This window comes from Solanum dulcamara, chromosome 10 (genome assembly GCF_947179165.1).
Source record: "Solanum dulcamara chromosome 10, daSolDulc1.2, whole genome shotgun sequence".
Classification (NCBI taxonomy): domain Eukaryota; kingdom Viridiplantae; phylum Streptophyta; class Magnoliopsida; order Solanales; family Solanaceae; genus Solanum; species Solanum dulcamara.
Genome location: NC_077246.1, coordinates 3940588 through 3960032, shown reverse-complemented (window position 1 = coordinate 3960032; position 19445 = coordinate 3940588). Strand labels below are relative to the sequence as shown.

General features: G+C 33.7%; 3 protein-coding genes across 4 annotated transcripts; 2 read left to right on the top strand and 1 right to left on the bottom strand.

The window, feature by feature from the left end:
* Nucleotides 1-249: 249 nt before the first annotated feature.
* Nucleotides 250-2851, top strand: LOC129870652 (polygalacturonase). The gene is made up of 4 exons (XM_055945484.1): nucleotides 250-557; nucleotides 1311-1610; nucleotides 1715-2230; nucleotides 2420-2851. Exons 1-4 carry the CDS (start codon nucleotides 429-431, stop codon nucleotides 2681-2683), a joined length of 1209 nt encoding a protein of 402 aa, XP_055801459.1. The 5' UTR covers nucleotides 250-428; the 3' UTR covers nucleotides 2684-2851.
* Nucleotides 2852-4424: 1573 nt separating this feature from the next.
* LOC129870651 (polygalacturonase-like) lies at nucleotides 4425-8098 on the top strand. Its single transcript, XM_055945483.1, has 4 exons — nucleotides 4425-4557; nucleotides 5247-5546; nucleotides 6308-6823; nucleotides 7603-8098. The coding sequence occupies exons 1-4, from the start codon at nucleotides 4429-4431 to the stop codon at nucleotides 7861-7863; spliced, it is 1206 nt and encodes a 401-aa protein (XP_055801458.1). The 5' UTR covers nucleotides 4425-4428; the 3' UTR covers nucleotides 7864-8098.
* Nucleotides 8099-9380: 1282 nt separating this feature from the next.
* LOC129871291 (WD repeat-containing protein 26 homolog) lies at nucleotides 9381-19206 on the bottom strand. Of its 2 annotated transcripts, none has more exons than XM_055946193.1 (5): nucleotides 18858-19206; nucleotides 13909-14804; nucleotides 12461-12562; nucleotides 11048-11677; nucleotides 9381-9759 (listed from the first exon to the last, which is right to left on the bottom strand). In XM_055946193.1, the coding sequence occupies exons 2-5, from the start codon at nucleotides 14704-14706 to the stop codon at nucleotides 9538-9540; spliced, it is 1752 nt and encodes a 583-aa protein (XP_055802168.1). In that variant the 5' UTR covers nucleotides 14707-14804; nucleotides 18858-19206; the 3' UTR covers nucleotides 9381-9537. The 2 variants fall into 2 exon arrangements, with proteins under 2 accessions (XP_055802168.1, XP_055802169.1); XM_055946194.1 differs by lacking the exon at nucleotides 18858-19206 and adding an exon at nucleotides 16701-16763.
* Nucleotides 19207-19445: the final 239 nt, after the last annotated feature.

Here is a 19445-nt window from a genome sequence, read left to right as displayed (position 1 = left end):
AAGAACTAGCTCACAATATTAAAGAACGGGGCAATCTGAAAACAAGGTTGGAAAACCTTTGCTTCGAGAAAAACTCTTCTTCTAATATCCTCATTCGGTGTCAATCCAAATTAGTCGGGCGACTTCAATTTAAAAAAAAAACACGTATATGTATAAGCACTAATTAATTCTTTAATTTGTATATAAGGAAAACTAGACCAAGTAAAACAAGAAAAAAACATGTACCATGTACAACTAATTATTTCCAACTTCTTCTCCGCAACTCAAGGAATGGTTTAAAATAGGTGGAAAGTTTCAATTATACTAAAAAATATTACACTATAAAAGGGCTTCAACATTCACTTTTACAAATTGATAGAAGACATTGAAGTATACCACCCAAAAAACTTCAAAAAAAAAAAAAAAAAAGGTTGGAGGGGTTTGAAAAGATGGATTTGAAATTCAAGTTGGTTCATATTGTATTGGGTGTGTTATTTCTAGCACAATTTGGGGAATCTCAAAATGCAACTTTTGATATAACTAAATATGGTGCCAATGCCAATAGTGATATTAGTGAGGTAAGTCATACATTTTTTTTTCTCTCATTATATTGTTGATTCTAACCTACTATATAACTACTTTCACCTTAGAAAAAAAAATGATGAAATGTTATTTGGGGTGAAAAAGGATGTATAATATAAGCATGTTATTGCACCGAAGGGTGTGACCTAGCTAAGGGCGGAGCTAGATGGATATAATAAGGCAGTTTGATTAAATTTCTTTTATCGGAAAATTATAAAGAATGAAAATGAATTCATTTGTATACACATGAATAGTTGATTAAAACATTCTAGTGGCATGAAAGGGGTTCAAGATTTGCTTATTCAGATCCCATATGTTATATTTTTGTAATTTTTTGAATCCCTTGTTAAAATTTCCAAACTCCGTCACTATTGTGTCTAGTGGTAAATGGAGCAAAAATCATGACACATCTAGAGTTACATTTAAAGAACATCAAAAACATAGAGTCATCTTTGTTAAAGAGTGTTTTACCCTCAAATTGAGAATTGTAATTTCTAATGTGAATATGGATAAGTCGAGCTATATTAGACATTAGGTTGACAAAAAGAAAAAAAAGTTACATCAGAAAAAGATAATACGTGATTTCTTCCCATTTACCTCAATCTTAAAAGACAAAATTACTCTTGTACTAGTGAAATGTAACATTCGCCAATGAAATAATCAAAATGCGTACATGATCGAACACCACTTGTCATTAAAACAAAACAAAAAAAAAATAATTGCAATTGTTTTTCTACTTTGTTCTTTAGGCAGTGGGAAAAGCTTTTAAAGAGGCATGTGAATCAACAAGTCCAAGCACCATTGTAATCCCAAAGGGAACATTCCAAATGAACCAAGTGAAACTAGAAGGACCATGCAAAGGCCCTATTGAACTTCAAATCCAAGCCACTTTGAAAGCCCCTTCAGACCCTAACCAAATCAAGGTTGGTGAATGGTTAACAGTCAACAAACTTGATCATTTCACAATGTCTGGTGGTGGAATCCTTGATGGTCAAGGTAAAGATGCATATGAATGCAAGGAGTCCAAAAAGTGCAACAAGCTTCCCAATGTAAGTTAACATAGTTTTATCTGACTCGTTTCTGTTTGATCAAACTTTCAAAATCTGCTGATTCTGAAAAGTCTACTTTTTTCTTATATTTACATATGGTGTAGAACTTGAGCTTCAACTCCCTCACAAATTCCATAATCAAGGACATAACAACATTGGACAGCAAATCATTCCACGTTAACGTTAACCAATGCAAGAACTTAACGTTCTTGCACTTCAACGTCAGTGCTCCAGCCAACAGCCCTAACACTGATGGTATCCACATCTCGAGGTCAAGCTCTGTGAATGTTACAGACTCTAGCTTTGCTACTGGAGATGATTGCATCTCCATTGGAGATGAAACGGAACAACTTTACATCACTAAAGTCACTTGTGGACCTGGTCATGGTATTAGTGTTGGTAGCCTTGGTGGAAATCCTGATGAAAAGCCAGTTGTTGGTGTTTTTGTTAAGAATTGCACTTTCCTTAGCACTGATAATGGTGTTAGGATTAAGACATGGCCTGCTTCTCATCCTGGTGTTGTCTCTGATATACATTTTGAGGATATCATTGTGCAAAATGTTAGCAACCCTGTTGTCATTGATCAAGTTTATTGCCCAAGTGGAAAATGCAACAAAGCCGTAAGTATAATTATCTGTTACTGTGTTGGGGTGGTTGAGATCCTAATCACGGATTTCCTATCTCTTACAATAGAAAACCTTTTGGGGCTTCCTAGTCATACGTACCAACAACAACAATGAATTTTTATCGTTGCACCAAGATTTCATATATCATACTCATCTTTTCGCTTTTTTATTTTTTTTGTGTAGTTGCCTTCACAAGTGAAGATTAGCAAGGTGACTTTCCAAAACATAAAAGGTACATCAAGAACTCAAAGTGCAGTATCACTACTTTGCAGTAAAGCTATACCATGTGAAGGTGTTGAAGTTGGAGACATTGACATTTCATATAGTGGTAAAGAAGGACCAGCAAACTCTAATTGTGAGAATATTAAGCCAAGTTTAAAGGGAAAGCAGAGCCCGGACGTTTGCTCTGCCTCTGCTGCTGCTCCTGCTGGTTCTTCGTCTTCTTAATTAATTAATTGTTGAGTTTTATCGTAAGTTCAAGTTCATTTTTCATATGATCATTGAACTTATGATCTTTCTTACTCATGTCAATTTTGTAACTACCTTTTAAATCGCTAAATTTATAATTTGTGAATAAGAGAATAAATTTGACGAAAAAAGTCTAATGACCTATGAATTTGACGAAAAAAGTCTAATGACCTTATATTGACTTACCTCAATTGAAATTAGCAACTGCTTCAAATCAAATCAAAGAGAGAGAAATCGTTGCGATACTAGAGCTAGAATCTATACAAAAACAATTCAAGATCGCAATATATTTATCACAAAATAGTATACATGACCAAATACACGCTCTTCCCACAACACAAAATGTTTGAAAGTTCAATAATTCAATTTCTAAATCGTGGACTTTGAAAAATAAGTATATAAGAAGTTTAAGATGCATAACTCTAACCTATATGCAAAACCTTTCTTGAAATATCAAATGACCTCCAATAGCCTCTATTCAATATGTTGTATCAAAGTTAACTCAAATTCGTCCCTCAGGTCAACGATCCGATATCGAAATTGATTGTGTGAATGTGTTGCTCCTAAGCTATGGAGTCCAATTTAATAATGAAAATTTAATTTTTACGTCAATTCAACAAGGTTTAAGTCTAAAATTCTCAGTTGTCATGATTAACAATTTTTCAAATTTGATAACATCTTGCGGTCAAGACTTGACCAGACAGTTGTCCAAAATGCCCTTCGCGATCGCGATCATCCTCTCTAATGTTCTTGATGATTAATGAGTCTAACCTTTGTAGTTGTGTTGTGACCCTGGCTCACAATCGTGTAAGAGGAAACCAACACCAAAATAGGCATATAAATGTATCCAAAGTTTCAAAATCAATGATTACATCTACCTAGACCTGTATTAACATAAAATCGACAGACATGGTCAGTCAATTCATTAGTTTTCATTTAATGTGTTGATCGATACTTGATTGAAAAAATCGAGGGATGTGATCGATTTTAGAAAAGAAAAAAAAAACAAATTTATTTAATTTTATTAATAAACTGACTATGCTCGTTAGTTTTTGTATACGTATTTATTTTGGAGTAAAATGCTCCGAATAATAAATAGTTGGAGTATCATATGTACAACGTCTACAGTAATGTTTGTACTTTGAAAGAACTCAAGAATGTGTTTGAAAAAAATACAAAACTAAAGATGCCAATTTGAAGAAATTTCTGAACTATAAATTATCCAAACAAAAAGAAGTTCAAGGACAATTGTTACAACTATGGAAAAAATGGACATAAGTTTATGGATTGTCGTACCCCAAAGAGGAACAAGAAATTCAAAAATCTCACAAGGACTTGTGCAATATGTTTTCTGAATGTAACTTACTAAGAAATTTCAAGAAATGGTGAATTGATTCTTGCCGTGGAGATTTGAGTAAACCCCATGCTACCCTCTAGATCCGCCCCTGTCCTGCTCTAATTAAAAAAAAAAGTTTATAAGTGGTAAGATAAATCATTAAAAATTTAAAAAATATAAAAAGGAAAAAGATGTACCATGTACAACTAATTTCCAACTTCTTCTCCGCAATTCAATCTATGGTTTAAAATAGGTGGAAAGTTTCAATTGTGCCATTTTTTTACATTATAAAAAGGCTTCAACATTCAATTTACAAATTCATATATTGAAGTACTATCCTCAAAAACTTCAACAAAAAAAAAACTGAAAAAGAAAAAAGAAAAAATAGATGGATTTGAAATTCACGTTGGTTTCTATTGCATTGGGTGTGTTATTTCTAGCACAATTTGGGGAATCTCAATATGCAACTTTTGATATAACTAAATATGGTGCTAAGGCCAATAGTGATATTAGTGAGGTAATGCATGCATATATTTTTCTCTCATTATCTTGTTGATTCTAACCTACTATATACCTACTTTCACCAAAAAAAATATATAATAATACCATTTTATTTTAAAAGGATGTATAAAATAAGTACTTGTTGCATCGAACGGTATGGCGCAGCTAAGGAGTTACGTATCTGAAAGAAGATTCAATTGAATCTCATTCGTTCAATAATCATATTGTATAAATAGGACAAAACTAAATTATTTTGCATACATATGAATCGTCGAGTGCCATTTAATTGCATGTATAAAAAGAAGTTAGTGTAGTAGCTAGCAAAGGGGATTCAAAATTTTCTTCGTATAGAGGTTCAGATCTCAAATGTAATATTTTTATGTATTGTTTGAACCCCCTTTGTTAATATATTTGACTCTGTCATGAGGCCTAGTGATAATGAAGTGAGTTAAAATCACGAAAAATAGATTTACAATCATATCACAAATCATGAGGTTGATTAGGATAATGACAGTTGATTCCCCTTAATCTTGAATATGACCGAGTTATTCAACATATGTACTGGTGGAATGTAGCATACATGCATATGACATATGACATAATCAAAATACACACAAGCTGATCAGATACCGCATCGATATAAATCTCTCTTCTTCTTCTTTTTTTTCATTTTTGTTGATGGAAATTTTTATTATTAATGTTTAGGCTGTGGGGAAAGCTTTTAAAGAGGCATGTGCATCAACAAGCCCAAGCAGAATTGTGATCCCAAAAGGGACATTCCAAATGAATCAAGTGAAACTAGTAGGACCATGCAAAGGCCCTATTGAACTTCAAATCCAAGCCATTTTGAAAGCTCCTTCAAACCCTAACCAAATCAAGGTTGGTGAATGGTTAACAGTTAACTACCTTGATCATTTCACAATGTCTGGTGGTGGAACACTTGATGGTCAAGGTAAAGCTGCATGGGAATGCAAGAAGTCCAAAAAGTGCACCAAGCTTCCCAATGTAAGTCCCCATTAATATTTATTTGAGATGTTTCCGTTTGATCAAACTTTTAAAATCTGTTTCTTCTGATCGGAAAAAAGTATTTGAGAAAAGTAGCAAGCTCTATTTGATCATATCATGGGGATTTTTTTCATTTTTTCCGAGTCACTTTATTCGAATATCAGCCTCTGTCCATAAAAATTTCAAATACAACTGATTTTTTTTTTCACTTTCACTATATTTTTCTTTTTCAAATATACCTTAAACTTTTTATTTTATAAAAATAACCCCATTTAAATTATATTTCGATAATTTTTTGAAAAAAAATACAGTCAAACAACCAAGTACTATTAATTTGTAAAAAAACTATAACTAAACACAAGTCCAACTTTAAAAATTCCAAATAAAGTTAAAAACATTAGTAATAGTATGTAGAATTAGCTCGTATATGCAGATCTAATCTATGACATTATCTGACTTTATCTATTTTTAACATATTACTGTTTTATATCATATTTGATTATATATTTCATATAAATTAGTCAAGTTAAGTCACTACTAAAAAACGCTGGAATTAGCTATGAACTTCTTCGTTGGTCCGTTGTTAATTTGCTCGTAACTAACGAAAATCTACCGCTAATTCGTCGGCAGGATTAGCGACGAATTTTGTTGTTAGCTACGTCACTAAATCCCCTTTTTTTTAGTAGTGAGTGATTTAAAAAAAGTACATTCAAATTCTAACGCAAACTAATTCTATTTTTTTTTGTTTGCATATGTTGTAGAACTTGAGCTTCAACTCCCTCACAAATTCGATAATCAAGGACATAACAACATTGGACAGCAAATCATTCCACGTTAATGTTAACCAATGCAAGAACTTAACATTCATCAACTTCAAAGTCAGTGCTCCGGCTAATAGCCCGAACACTGACGGTATCCACGTGGCAAGATCGAGCTCTGTAACTATTACAGAGTCCGCTTTCTCCACCGGAGATGATTGCATCTCCGTTGGCGATGAAACGGAACAACTTCACATCACTAAAGTTACTTGTGGACCTGGTCATGGTATTAGTGTTGGTAGCCTTGGTGGTAATCCTAATGAAAAGCCAGTTGTTGGTGTTTTTGTTAAAAATTGCACTTTTACTAGCACTGATAATGGTGTTAGGATCAAGACATGGCCTGCTTCTCATCCTGGTGTTGTCTCTGATATACATTTTGAGGATATCATTGTGCAAAATGTTAGCAATCCTGTCCTCATTGATCAAGTTTATTGCCCAAGTGGAAAATGTAACAAAAACGTAAGTATCGCTCGATCACATACTTATAATTATCAGTTGCTGTATTGGAATGGTTGGGATCTTTACATTCTTAATTACAGATTTTTGGTTCAAACGCTAAAAATGAAGAATTTTTTGGTAGAACGTGTTTTACATGGATAATTTGGCAAAAAATATCTACTTTTGTTGCTTTGTATTTAAAAATTAGCCATTTTTGAAAACTTTTTCAAAATTAGTCTAAAGTTAGAAAAGTAGCCCAAACCACTATGAATGGGTTTGGGAAAGGGAAAGGATAGAATCACATTGAGTCTATTGTGCACTATTTTTACTTGCATTTTTACAAAATACCATTTTTCATGGCTTACACTTTGGTAATCTTCTGGTCACATATCGATAATTTTACTAATTTATGGTCTTCTTTTTTTTTCTTATCACTGTGTTGAGATGATTGTAATCTCTACAACTTAATCAAAGATTTTTGAATTTTACATTGAGAATAGATAACCTCTTGATAGGTAGAGCTTTACCCAACTAATTTGCAAAAATAACAACTTTTTTCTCCCTTGTATTTAGAAGTTGACCACTTTTTTCAAAATCAGACTATTAGTCTGAAATTCAAAAGTGGCCACTCACTATACAACACACTGAATCTATTGTGCACAATCTTATTTTTCTTTTTTACTTTAAGACGGTTTCCATATCATGACCTCCTGGTCACACATGTATAATAATAATTATTATCGTTGCACTAAAATTTCATGATACTAATCGCATTTATTTATTTTCCACTTTTTTTGTAGTTGCCTTCACGAGTGAAGATTAGCAAGGTGTCTATCCAAAACATAAAGGGTACATCAAGAACTCAAAATGCAGTAACACTACTTTGTAGTAAAGGTACACCATGTGAAGGTGTTGAAGTTGGAGACATTGACATCTCATATAGTGGTAAAGGACCAGCAAAATCAAGTTGTGAGAATATTAAGCCAAGTTTAAAGGGCAAACAAAATCCACCTATTTGCTCTGCTCCTCTTGCTACCGCCGCGGCTGCTGAATCTTCTTGAATTAATTCACATAATTTTTGTTTACAAAATTACGCGTAAAAAATAAAATAAAATTACATTTTGAATAAATAAAGAAAATCTCAATGTTGAGATTTATCATAAGTTCAATTGATTAATTTCATGTATGATCATCGAACGTATGATTTTTTTTTTATAAATAAAAAATATATTCTTATTATTATTGTTGAGAGATGTATTGCTAGCCGGCCCAACCACAATTATCCAAACAATTAATGGATTTGTTGGATTTAAATGTTAATTTTTTTACAATTGAATTGAATGCCTATTTGTATCATGTAACTTCGTTCATATTTATATAGTATAGTTTTTTGCCGATAGAATATTTATCTCAGCCTTGATTATGATCATAACTATGTGTCTAACTCGGAATATTTATGTTTATTAAAAAAAATGACACATATATAAAGAGTAAAATAATTTGACTCTGATTATTTCGTTTGAACAAGTTGATTTTCTGCTTAGAAAGTTACTTCTGTAATTTCCATATTGTTTTTGTTGAATGTCTATGTCAATGAACTATTTATTGTTTTTGTTGAATGTCTATGTCAATGAACTATTTATTGTTTCTAAAAGCAAGAATTAAAGAAATTTTCACAAAATAATATAGTTATTCTCAAATTATTCAATTAGATAATTATTGAATAATTTATATTTAATATTGATTGGTTTAAGCAAGAATACTTTTTTCGTTTATTTTTACTTGGTATGTTTTATTTATTGAAAATCAAAATTTAAATCAAGCTACATAAATTTTGATGAATATTTTAAGATATATTTTTCATTATATTAATATGAGAAAGATTGCAACTCATAGTATTTTTTGCATCGTTCTCAAACATCTAAATTTAAAATTTAAAATACTAAATTAATCTAATTCAATTTTAACTCCGAAGATTAATAGAATTAACTCTCATGAATCAAAATATGACAAATAAAAATAAACATAGAGATTAGTTTGTAAAATGACTTACAATAATATGTAGCTTTTTGTATTATAAGTCTGATGGCTAACCTCCCGATCGATAATAATTAAACTCACGTAACGTTGTGCCTGACTGACGATTCTACCATATCCATTACTTCCCCTTTTTGGGATCGACGGTGTAAAAATTCTTTAAACTGTGAGTATATACAACTTAAATCCAGATACAATAAATGAAGTGAGAATAGGGTGGATTTGAATCAGATGCAGTGGCCACAGCAAATGTATTGGAGACATGATTAAGTAAAAAACAACAACAATGTGAGAACTTGCTTCTCAAAAAGAGAAAAGCCAAAGCCCTCTAATCTACCCCATCTCCAGGGGATAAAAGATGTATCTCTCACTCAAGTTTTGGATATTAAAAAGTTAGACAGAGTGTATGCAGCCTTGTCAGATAGAGAAGTTGTTTCCGATAGACCCTTGATTCAAGAAAAACAAAAACACAACATTTATGAAGACATGGCCAATAACAACAACAGGAACCCACAGGAAATCAATCAAAAGAAAATAGAGATGGAGAAGTTCAAGATTTATTGCTGGACTGAATGCAAATTGTACATTCTTGTTTGTCTCAAATGTTAGCTCAATGATGTAAGGGAATATACATCGAAAGAAACTGGTCAAGGAGAGAAATCTTGTAATGACTCACTCGCCCATTCACCTCCAAGACTTCATGTTCTGCAATTGCAGTCGTTCACACCATTTCTTACAGCTCCATCGTCATTGTGCTTCATGTTTGCAGGATTCAAACCCCATATATGAATGGTCCGATCATCGCTTCCTGATGCCAGCATATGAGGATTTGCTGGGTTCCAACTAACACAGTTGACAGTCCCAGAATGTCCAGACAACCTACCAAGGATTTGTTGTGAGCATCTGTGCCATATATATACCTGAAATATGGTATTAGATCAAGATCAATCTCTCCCTCGGATATAACTTTTGAGAAAGTATTCTCTCTAGGATAATAAAGATGTCAAAGCACATTAAACAAAGTAAATAAAGCAGGACGTTGTAACGAGCTGGTCTTGAACCTTAAATTTTGATTTTTAAAAAAAGAGAGTGAAGGGTCAAAAACACAACCAAAGTATCCCTGTTTTTTGAGTTTCATACTTTAACTATCAGGTGTACGAGTTTCGAGTTTCTTACCTGAACTATCACCAACTATTTATCAAAACACACCTCAACTATTAATTGTCCCCCTTTTCCTACATGAATGACTGTGATATTTCAGTTAGGAAAAGGGAACAACTGTCAGTTGAGGTATGTCTTAATAAATAGTTAGTATTAATAAATAGTTAGTGATAGTTCAACTGGGAAACTGGCACACCTTATAGTTCAGGTATGAAGCTCAAAAAACCGTGATACTTTTGGTGTATTTTTGACCATTAATTTAAAAAAAAGAAGGAAAAAAGAGAAGGAACTTGGAGTTGGTTCCCACATAACAAATCGCTAGCAAGATCCATTTTGACCCGTCATAGTTCTCAATCATTTCATGGCACCGGACGTGACGGAACTATCTACAATGGAGGGAAGCTAATGCAAAAAGAAGAATTAGGGTGTCCTACATCTCTTTGCTGATGCAAATAATGTAAGAACCAAACAAGAGATAGAATTCAAAGAAAGTACAGGAAAGAGGTTAGCAATTGTATTAGTACAAGATCCAGTATATCCAAAAGTATTTCTATGATCTCTTCCCAGTAATTGGGGAAGGAAAAAAAAAACTTTTTACAGGTATATGTTTACGTCTCCGATTGTAAAGAGAGAACAATATGATGATTGTGTTCTTTTTCTTTTACAGGTAACAAGGAGAAGATCATTTCATTCTTCTCATAAGAGTTCTTTTCATCAAGTTGTCATTTTGGGAACATAATAGTCATTTCATTCTTCTCATTGCTACCTATCTTTTCGTTATGAAAAAACAGCTACCAAGGATAGGAATGAAATAATTACTATTTTCTCAAAATGACAACTTGATGACAAGAATTCCTGATGTAGAAAAAGGAAGTTTCTACTCTGGTCATGAAAAATATGTATTTGTGGTCAAAAGACAGAAAACCATCTGAAAAGATACATGTCTAATCTGATGATAGCAGAATTGTCAAATTGCTTGAATGGGCAACTAAGCATACAAATCATAATAACAAAAATATTTGGCTTCTCAATCAATGAGAGAAGTACCTGTGAATCCTCACTCCCACTGGCAATGAAAGCTTGACTTAAACCACCGAAGCAAGACCTTACGACGAAGCGTTCTAGCTTATGCCCTTTGTATGTGTGTAAGAGTTTTACAATCCCATGTATACTCCACAGATGGATTTCTTGGTTCAAAAGACTTACCAATATATATTTACCGTCTGCGGACAATACAAATGAAGTTATTGCTTCATCCTCTAGAATTATTTGCTCTGTTTTTGTTTCCAATCCAAATAATAGTATCATATTATCTTTACAAACAGAGACCATATGTTTCCCATCACTTGTTATCCCCAAATCAGCTATTCTAGTAATCCGATGGCCTTTCCAACACTGCAGCTCTTTCCCTTCAAGATCCCACATGCTAATGCTTTTGTCAGTAACACCACAAAATATCCTTTTGCCATCTGGAGCCCATCCACATGAAATCAAACCAAGACCATTTTTCTCATAAAGATGTAAACATTCACCTGAGTTTACATCCCAGAGTCTAACAACCTCCTCCACTCCACAAGTAAGAAGCTGTTTGTCATCAGGGCCCCATGATATAAACGACACGGGTTCCTCATGACCAAAAAATCGGTGCTTCAAGCATAACCTCCCATCCAACTTTACCTGCAAAAGAGCAAATAAATGAGAGGTGAACTTAAATCGTCAGTTAACCTATCATAAAAATTCAGATTTCCAGCAATAACAGCTCACTTTTCCCATATTCTCTGAACTACCTCCCCATGGGAAAAAGAGAAAACCCATCTGTTTAGATCTTTTACCAAAAATCGTATACACCTATAATAGGATACTAAAGGTTGGAGAATGAATATTACGCAACGTTTAAATGATATTGTGGGATAGATAAAATATGAATGAATTGAGAGTCATTGGGGAACCAAGACTTAATCATAAAGTTGTATTAGTAAAAATAGTTGGTGATATGGCTATCTCGTTAAAACTAATATGAGAAAGAAGACAATCAGAAAGGAATTAGGAAAGATAGCTAGTGCAATGATGAAAAAGAAAGAAGTTGGTATTGTTACGAGTTCTAGAGAGGAAGAGGAGCTACTCTCTCTAAAGGTTTGTCAGTTACAGAAATGGACGAAGGACTTTCTACTGTCATACTAAAGATACATCAGGGGAATCTACAAAAAAGAAACATTTCAGTTGTGGCACTGCACGGGAAAGTGAAGTAAAAACAGTGATACTTTTTTCTGAAATTATTAGCTAAAGGAAAAAAAATAAAGGTCATGCAAGAAAATTATGGCATGCAAAGAGAGAAGAGATTCAATGGAAAAAAGTGATCTTTTAAATTAAAATTCATGGAGAATATAACAAGCAATAGTCAAGAGGACTTTTGATAAAGCAAAAATCTATTGAGCAATATTTAAGAGCGCTTAAACTTACCTCCCATACAATAACGGAACAATCAGCAGAAGATGAGGCTAAGTACTTCCCATTATGAGAGAACTCCAAAAACCAGACTTCATCTGTGTGCTCTTGTAGTATCTGGTGCATGGAAAACAATGAAGAAACGATTAGAGCTCAACGTGATCAACAAACCCTTCTCTTATTTCTTTTACTTTCAACTTTTAATAATTGATCTGAACCGCTTCATTCTCAACAAAAAAATTGATCTAAGCCCTTCTACCAATCATAGTCAAGTCAATTATATCATTGTTAAAAGAAGGAATAAAAAACCTGTGTATGAGGAATATATGCAATCAAGCTCTATACAAGGATACTACAAGAAAAATTCAAACCAAGTTGTCACATTTCTTCATCATTCTCAAGTATGGGGAAATACATGTGCATACTTTCTTTTTGATATCTATGGAAGAATCAATAACCCACTTTCGCAGGTCTCATTCAAATCTAGAACGTCTAAAAGATGGATCCAAAATGACAGAACGAAGGAGAAGAACAATAAAGTGGATACTGGACTAGGTAGAGGACAACAAAAACTTAATGGAAAATAGAGAGAAGCAAAAAGTAATAAGAGGAAGAAGTATTTCTCAATCCTAAACTATGCATTGTATCACGATAAAATTAGAGGACCTTCAATTTATGTCTTCCTTCCCTTTTTAACTGTTAAAAAAAGAATGCCACTTCTAATTTAGTACAGAGTATATGTTCTCAATTTCATGGCATGTTCAAGACCAACAATTTCAAATAATACTCTTGGTATGTTATGAACACTTCTAGCTACCACAAGATTCAAAAGTCTTTTACTTTCTTAAACTTCATGCCCAACACTAAGACTCATAAAATGAAACATAGGGAGTATTTTCTATACTGTTAAAAAAATGTGTAGTTTTCAACCTTTCATCTATAGACAATGTACACGTGAATTTCTTGTTTACTGTATGAATATGAGAATTCACATTTGCCCTCCATTCCAGCAAACGCTAGGAAGGGATATTATAGTATTAAAGAAGTTCTATAGGATTATCATATGGAAGACAACAATATGTCTAGACTTCTATCACAGACACAAAAAAGAGGTCTAGAATAAATGAAACTTGATAAATTCTACTTATTGCTGTTATGGTATAATTTTACAATACAAGCTTGAGTTGGAGCACCACAGTGATAGCCTTATACAGATACTTGTACTTGCTGAATTAAAAAACATAGGAAAAACCTTATTGACACAATGACAGCATAATTAAATATGGAATAACCAAAATTTTACACAATAGAAAGCACAAACACATCACCTCAGACCTATCACTGATACATAAACTTAGATGGAACAAGTTATTAGGTGATTAACAATGCAATAAACTGACAACCAATCCTGGAATGATAATGCTTGCAGGTTAAACATGTATCAAGACTAAATGTGATCTAACCTGCAAAGTTTTAGATGGTATCTGATCTATTCCACAATGGTGATCAGTGAGCAATGACATCTCAGTGACTAATGAGTTGTGAAGAAAACAAGACTCTAGTTGAAATTCAAGGCCCTGTTCAACAAGATGGATCAATCTTTTCTCAGGAATCAAAACTGTTTTGGGGAACAGTCTTTGCAATTCTTCTAGTAGCTTTGTCCTTGATTTTATTTTAATTATTTCTGGACCTAACTCTCCAGAGACAATCTGTTGTGAAGGTGCTATAATGCACAACGAAAGATCGCGGACTCTATCGCTATTTATGCAAAGAGGTGCAATCTCAGTCCTCAATGTCTTCAAAGCATGCATGACTTTTTCTCTGTCTAACAGTTCAAAGAACTTCTGCTCCAGTATCATAAAAGATGCCAACTTCACAATTTTTTCATCCACAAGACCAATTTTATGCAATGTGACTATACTTTCATCCCATCTCCCATCAAGGATTTGCTGCATAAACAAACTTACGAGAGAGGGATGCAAGGGTATCCCTGACTCTTCCTCTAGCTGCGCCCCTGCCTTCTTATAACCAAGAGAATATAATGCCTCAGCTATGATCCGAACAAATTCAACTTTCTTGACTACTCCTTTTCTACCAACAATCTCATCGCCCCCTTGAAATTCCAGAGGACGAACCATCGAGTCACTCAATGAGAAACTTGCAGGATCCCTAAGAAATGTCCCGTTCGAATGATCTGCCGATTCTCCAAATGATACTTTCATGCGTTTTGAGAGTGGTTCATCATCCTCTGAGCCTCCCATGAAATATATATCTCAGCCCATATATAACAGCATATGCATAAGCAGATCTGAGATTTGAGATCACGATCTCAATCCTTCAAAGGAAAAAACGTGACTACCTGCATAACACCAGGAAAGGAAAGAACATACAATCAATATAGTTGTAAAGAGCATAACAAGAAAAAAGTTAAGTAGAGGTTTACTTGCTTTAACAAATCCAAGATATGAAAAATGAAATAGAGATGGAGACAAGGGGCGGAGACGGAGAGGGAGACCAGGGCGGAAAGGGAGAGGTAGAGGAAGAGGGAGACAGGGGCGGAGAGGTAGAGGTGAAAGACACAAACTGATCTAACAAGAGTATAAGTTAAAAAACATCTCATATTCACATCATCTTCAATCTATTATATACTAAACATTTTTGTTGAATGCACTCTCAAAACCTAAGTTACTCGGACTCAGGTGCGGATATCTGATACGGGTGCGAATCTAAAGGTTGGATTCTTCATCACATAAATTTTAGAATTCAGGGTTATGAATTCGAGTGTGAATATGGATGTTGGAGTATGACCAATAAATGAATATTACGATATATAAAGTATATATCTCGATTAACTAAAGCTATGAAACTGAAACTAATATAATTTAATTATTTATAAACACCTAATAGTTTTTATTCATAAAATATCTCGTGTAATAGCAAAGCATTCTCATGTTTTATGTAAATATATATATGACATAAACCCAAAAATCGAACCACATACCTAATCAATCTATACTTCTCCGTCATAGATCTAGTCAAAGCAACCAAGGTAAATTGACCAAATCAAGTGTGGATCCCACACCCATGTCATGTCGACACGGGTGCAGCAAGGATTTTGAAGGGTCTAAGTAAAATAGCTCAAAGCAATCCAATGCTGCCAGTTACAAATGGCAAAGAGCTCCCTACCATCGCCTACCCCCACAGAACTTTGCCATTAAGGAGATTTACTAAATTAAATGTCGTTACACGATCAAACAACTTTTCTTGACCGTGTAACATACCAGCAATTGTTTCTAATACAAAATTGTTCTTCTTGCTTAAGTACAAATTGAATGTCAAGAGCGTGAGACCTATGTACAAAGCAATAACAAGAGAAAACGATCCATAAACAAGGTTACAATATTGTATTCGAGCACCATTGAGGGCGAGACGGGAGGAAGAAAGAGGGTGGGAAGAGACTGAAGTAAATGCTTAATCAAGAACTAGCTCAAATTGGACGTTCAGAATTCCTTTTTATCAGATATCATAATTTAAGAAAATTATCCAAATATAGATATCAAACTGTTGAACAACTTGCATATTTCCTTCCTTCCTTCCACAAATCCACATAAAATGAAAGGCCCACTTCTACTCTTTCTCTCTCTCTTTTTCCTTTTTTCTAATTCAGTTCACCAACATAGATTATCTTTTCCTTTTTGGGATAAAGTTCAATACATAGATTCTTTTCTTACTTTTCTTCAATTTTGAACAAGTTCTCATACATAATTTTTCACTTTTTTTGTGTGTGCATAATGAGCCTTTGTTTATCAGGCCAAAACAGGTGGCATTCCCAGTTATTGCTGCCTCCCAAGACAGAAAAAGAAACTAGTTACACATAAACAAACTTCAATTGCTGACCCTAAAAGAGTACAAAAATAAGGCATGTGTTTGAGTGCGCGTCTGCACACATATAAACACACAAGTTATCCTTTCATCAAGATTTGTCATCAGTATCTCCTCCTCACTTCCTATCCTCTCAGCAAGGCTAGTGAATGATTAAGTTACACCATCCAAGATATTAAACTATCTATCTTAGAAGTATAGTTAAAGAAAACATCCAAAGTTCATTAGCCACTGTCAACTTGTTAGGTCATTGCAAAGTGACTGAAAAGAGTCTAGCCCGCCCATGCAAAGAATGACTTGAGGATATAAAATACACCCACAATGAGCTGGAGCAATTAACACAAACAATCTCATTTGGAGTGCAGAACTTTACATGAGTTGTCTGCACAACAGAATCAACTTCCCCAAATGCTGCACATCTAAAGTCATACCCTACATCATGTACAAATTCTGTTGAATAGTTTTGAGCAGGAAAAGTTAAATGTCTTCCAAATTGGTTGAATGTCATCTATGAGCTTAACCTGTTAGAGAGAGGACATTTTCTTCCTTTTTTTCAGTAAGGCCTGCAACACAGTTACTCACATGTAGGCATGATTCTTTTCCTTAGCCAAGTAGGAAAAAACATGTTTCATTTATGAGTGCCAGACAAACTCGAATCCATGACCTCTGCTTGCTCTAATACCAAGTTGAAGTGCGTGTGCTGCCTCTTTAAAAAATTGAAATTATTAAAGACGAGGCTTTTATATGTGTCTATTTATGTTTGCAACAATGATCAACAATGACTAAATTCTCAATAATCATGCTCCTCTAAAGTCCAGTTGCATCTAGTATCGCATGCTAAATAACTTAACTTTCACTCCGCTTGAAGGTCAAAAACATAATCCACAGCAGCAACTACAACGGCTAGTGATCCAACTATAGATATTTAATAAGGAGCTAACCAAACAATCCAACAACAGACTTAAGTGTTCACTTCATAAAACTTAGTGCAATCTATGGTCAGAAAAGGCCCACACATTGTAGTTTCTAGTACATTAAGGTAAATCAGCTGCCTCTTGGATCCAAGATTTGAAGATTATGGTTCTTACAACGACCTTAAGTTAATACTATAAATATTCAGTAGATTTGGATATTTATATAAAGTCTTAGCAGAATCTACCGGTTCATGTGAACCCATAATCAGGCCTATAGATCCGCTCCTGTCAGCTGCTAGGAAAAGACTTTAATTGACTATTATGCATCAATCTGAAACTAAGTGTTCACTTCATTAAACATAGTGCAAATGTAGTTTCTAGCTCATTATGGTACCTCAATCTGGAACTAAGTGTTCACTTCATAAAACTTAATGCAATCTATGGTAAGACAAGGCCCACACATTGTAGTTTCTAGGTCATTAAGGTAAATCAGCTGCCTCTTGGAACCAAGATTTGATGTTTATGGTTCTTACAACGACCTTAAGTTACTACAATAAATATTCAGTATATTTTAATATTTATATAAAGTCTTAGCAGAAGCTACCGGTTCACGTGAACCCATAATCAGGCCTATAGATCCGTTCCTGTCAGCTGCTAGGAAAAGACTTTAATTGACTATTATGCCTCAATCTGAAACTAAGTGTTCACTTCATTAAACATAGTGCAATCTATGGTCAGAAAAGGCCCACATGTTGTAGTTTCTAGTTCATTATGGTACCTCAATCCAGAACTAAGTGTTCACTTCATTAAACTTAGTGCAATCTATGGTCAGAAAAGGCCCACATATTGTAGTTTCTAGTTCATTAAGGTAAATCAGCTACCAGAAGTAGACCCAAGATTTGAAGTTTATGGTTCCTACAGCTACCTTAAGTTAACAGTACAAATATTTAGTATATTTTAATATTTATACAAGGTCTTAGCAGAGGCTATCCCTTGAGTCAGGGGTCTATCAAAAACAACCTCTCTAGCTCTAAGGTAGGAGGGATAAGTTTTGCGTACACTCTACCCTCCTCAGACTCCACTTTATGGGATTATAATAGGTATGTAGTTGTTGTTGTCGTCATCTCAGCAAAAGATACTGGTTCACGCGAAACCAATAATAAGGCCTCTAAATCTGCTCATGTTAGCTGCTAGGAAAAGACTTTAATTGACTATTCTGCCTCAATCCTAAACTAAAAAGGATCGGCTTTATGAATCCTCTCTATCCATTTCGCTCCATTCAATCCCATATCTATCACATTAATGAGTAAACTTTTTGTTGCTCAGCTAATACAGAAACACATTTTACTATATACAAACTCCTAAAGTTCCAAATTAGCATAAACAACTATTTAAGTTCTTCAAAAGCATAATCATCTTAGTTAATAAACAGATTACAATAATCACCCATAATCCAAAATTAGAAAGAAAAAAAAAAGGCAAATGACAAATAATCATTAACTACCACTGAATAAATCAAAACATATACTAAATACTTACAGTTACACCAAACTATCCTATATCAATAAATCAAGAATCAAACAAAACCCAACAATAAAAATTAAAAAAAAAATTACCACAACAGTATATCAATAGTTTCGCTTGAAATCTTCAACACCCAGAAATTAATTGACGCTTCAGATCAAAATGGGTATACAAAAACAGAAAAAAAAATGAATTTGTAATGGATATTACCCAAAAAAATATTTAAAATTTTTAAAAAAAAATTGTACTTTTCCCCCTTATTTCTTGGTATTTAGATGAGTAAGCCAAATATGGATTCAACGAGGTAAGAAAAAAAAAAGTAAAGAGAAATATGACCGACTGTTCGAAACTTTTGTTAATGGCGGTTTCAGTTGAAGGGTAAATTGTTGTGATGAGAAAATGGTGAAGAAGGTGGGTTATTTTATTTAATTTTATTTTTTAGTATTTATATTTTGCTATGTTTTCTTATTTTACTCTGGAACAGTTAGGTAACCATGAATAGTTTCAATCAAAATTTCATCCATTATAGCTAGTGATTGCCGGGTCGAGCGAGCGCTCTGTGCGGTATTTTTTATATTTATGTCTGGTTATTCAGAGCCAGCAATTGGCTGTCGGATTTCGTTCTGCAACTAGAAGAAGATCGCTTCGGGGTCACTATGGTGTAGCTGAATATAGAGCAG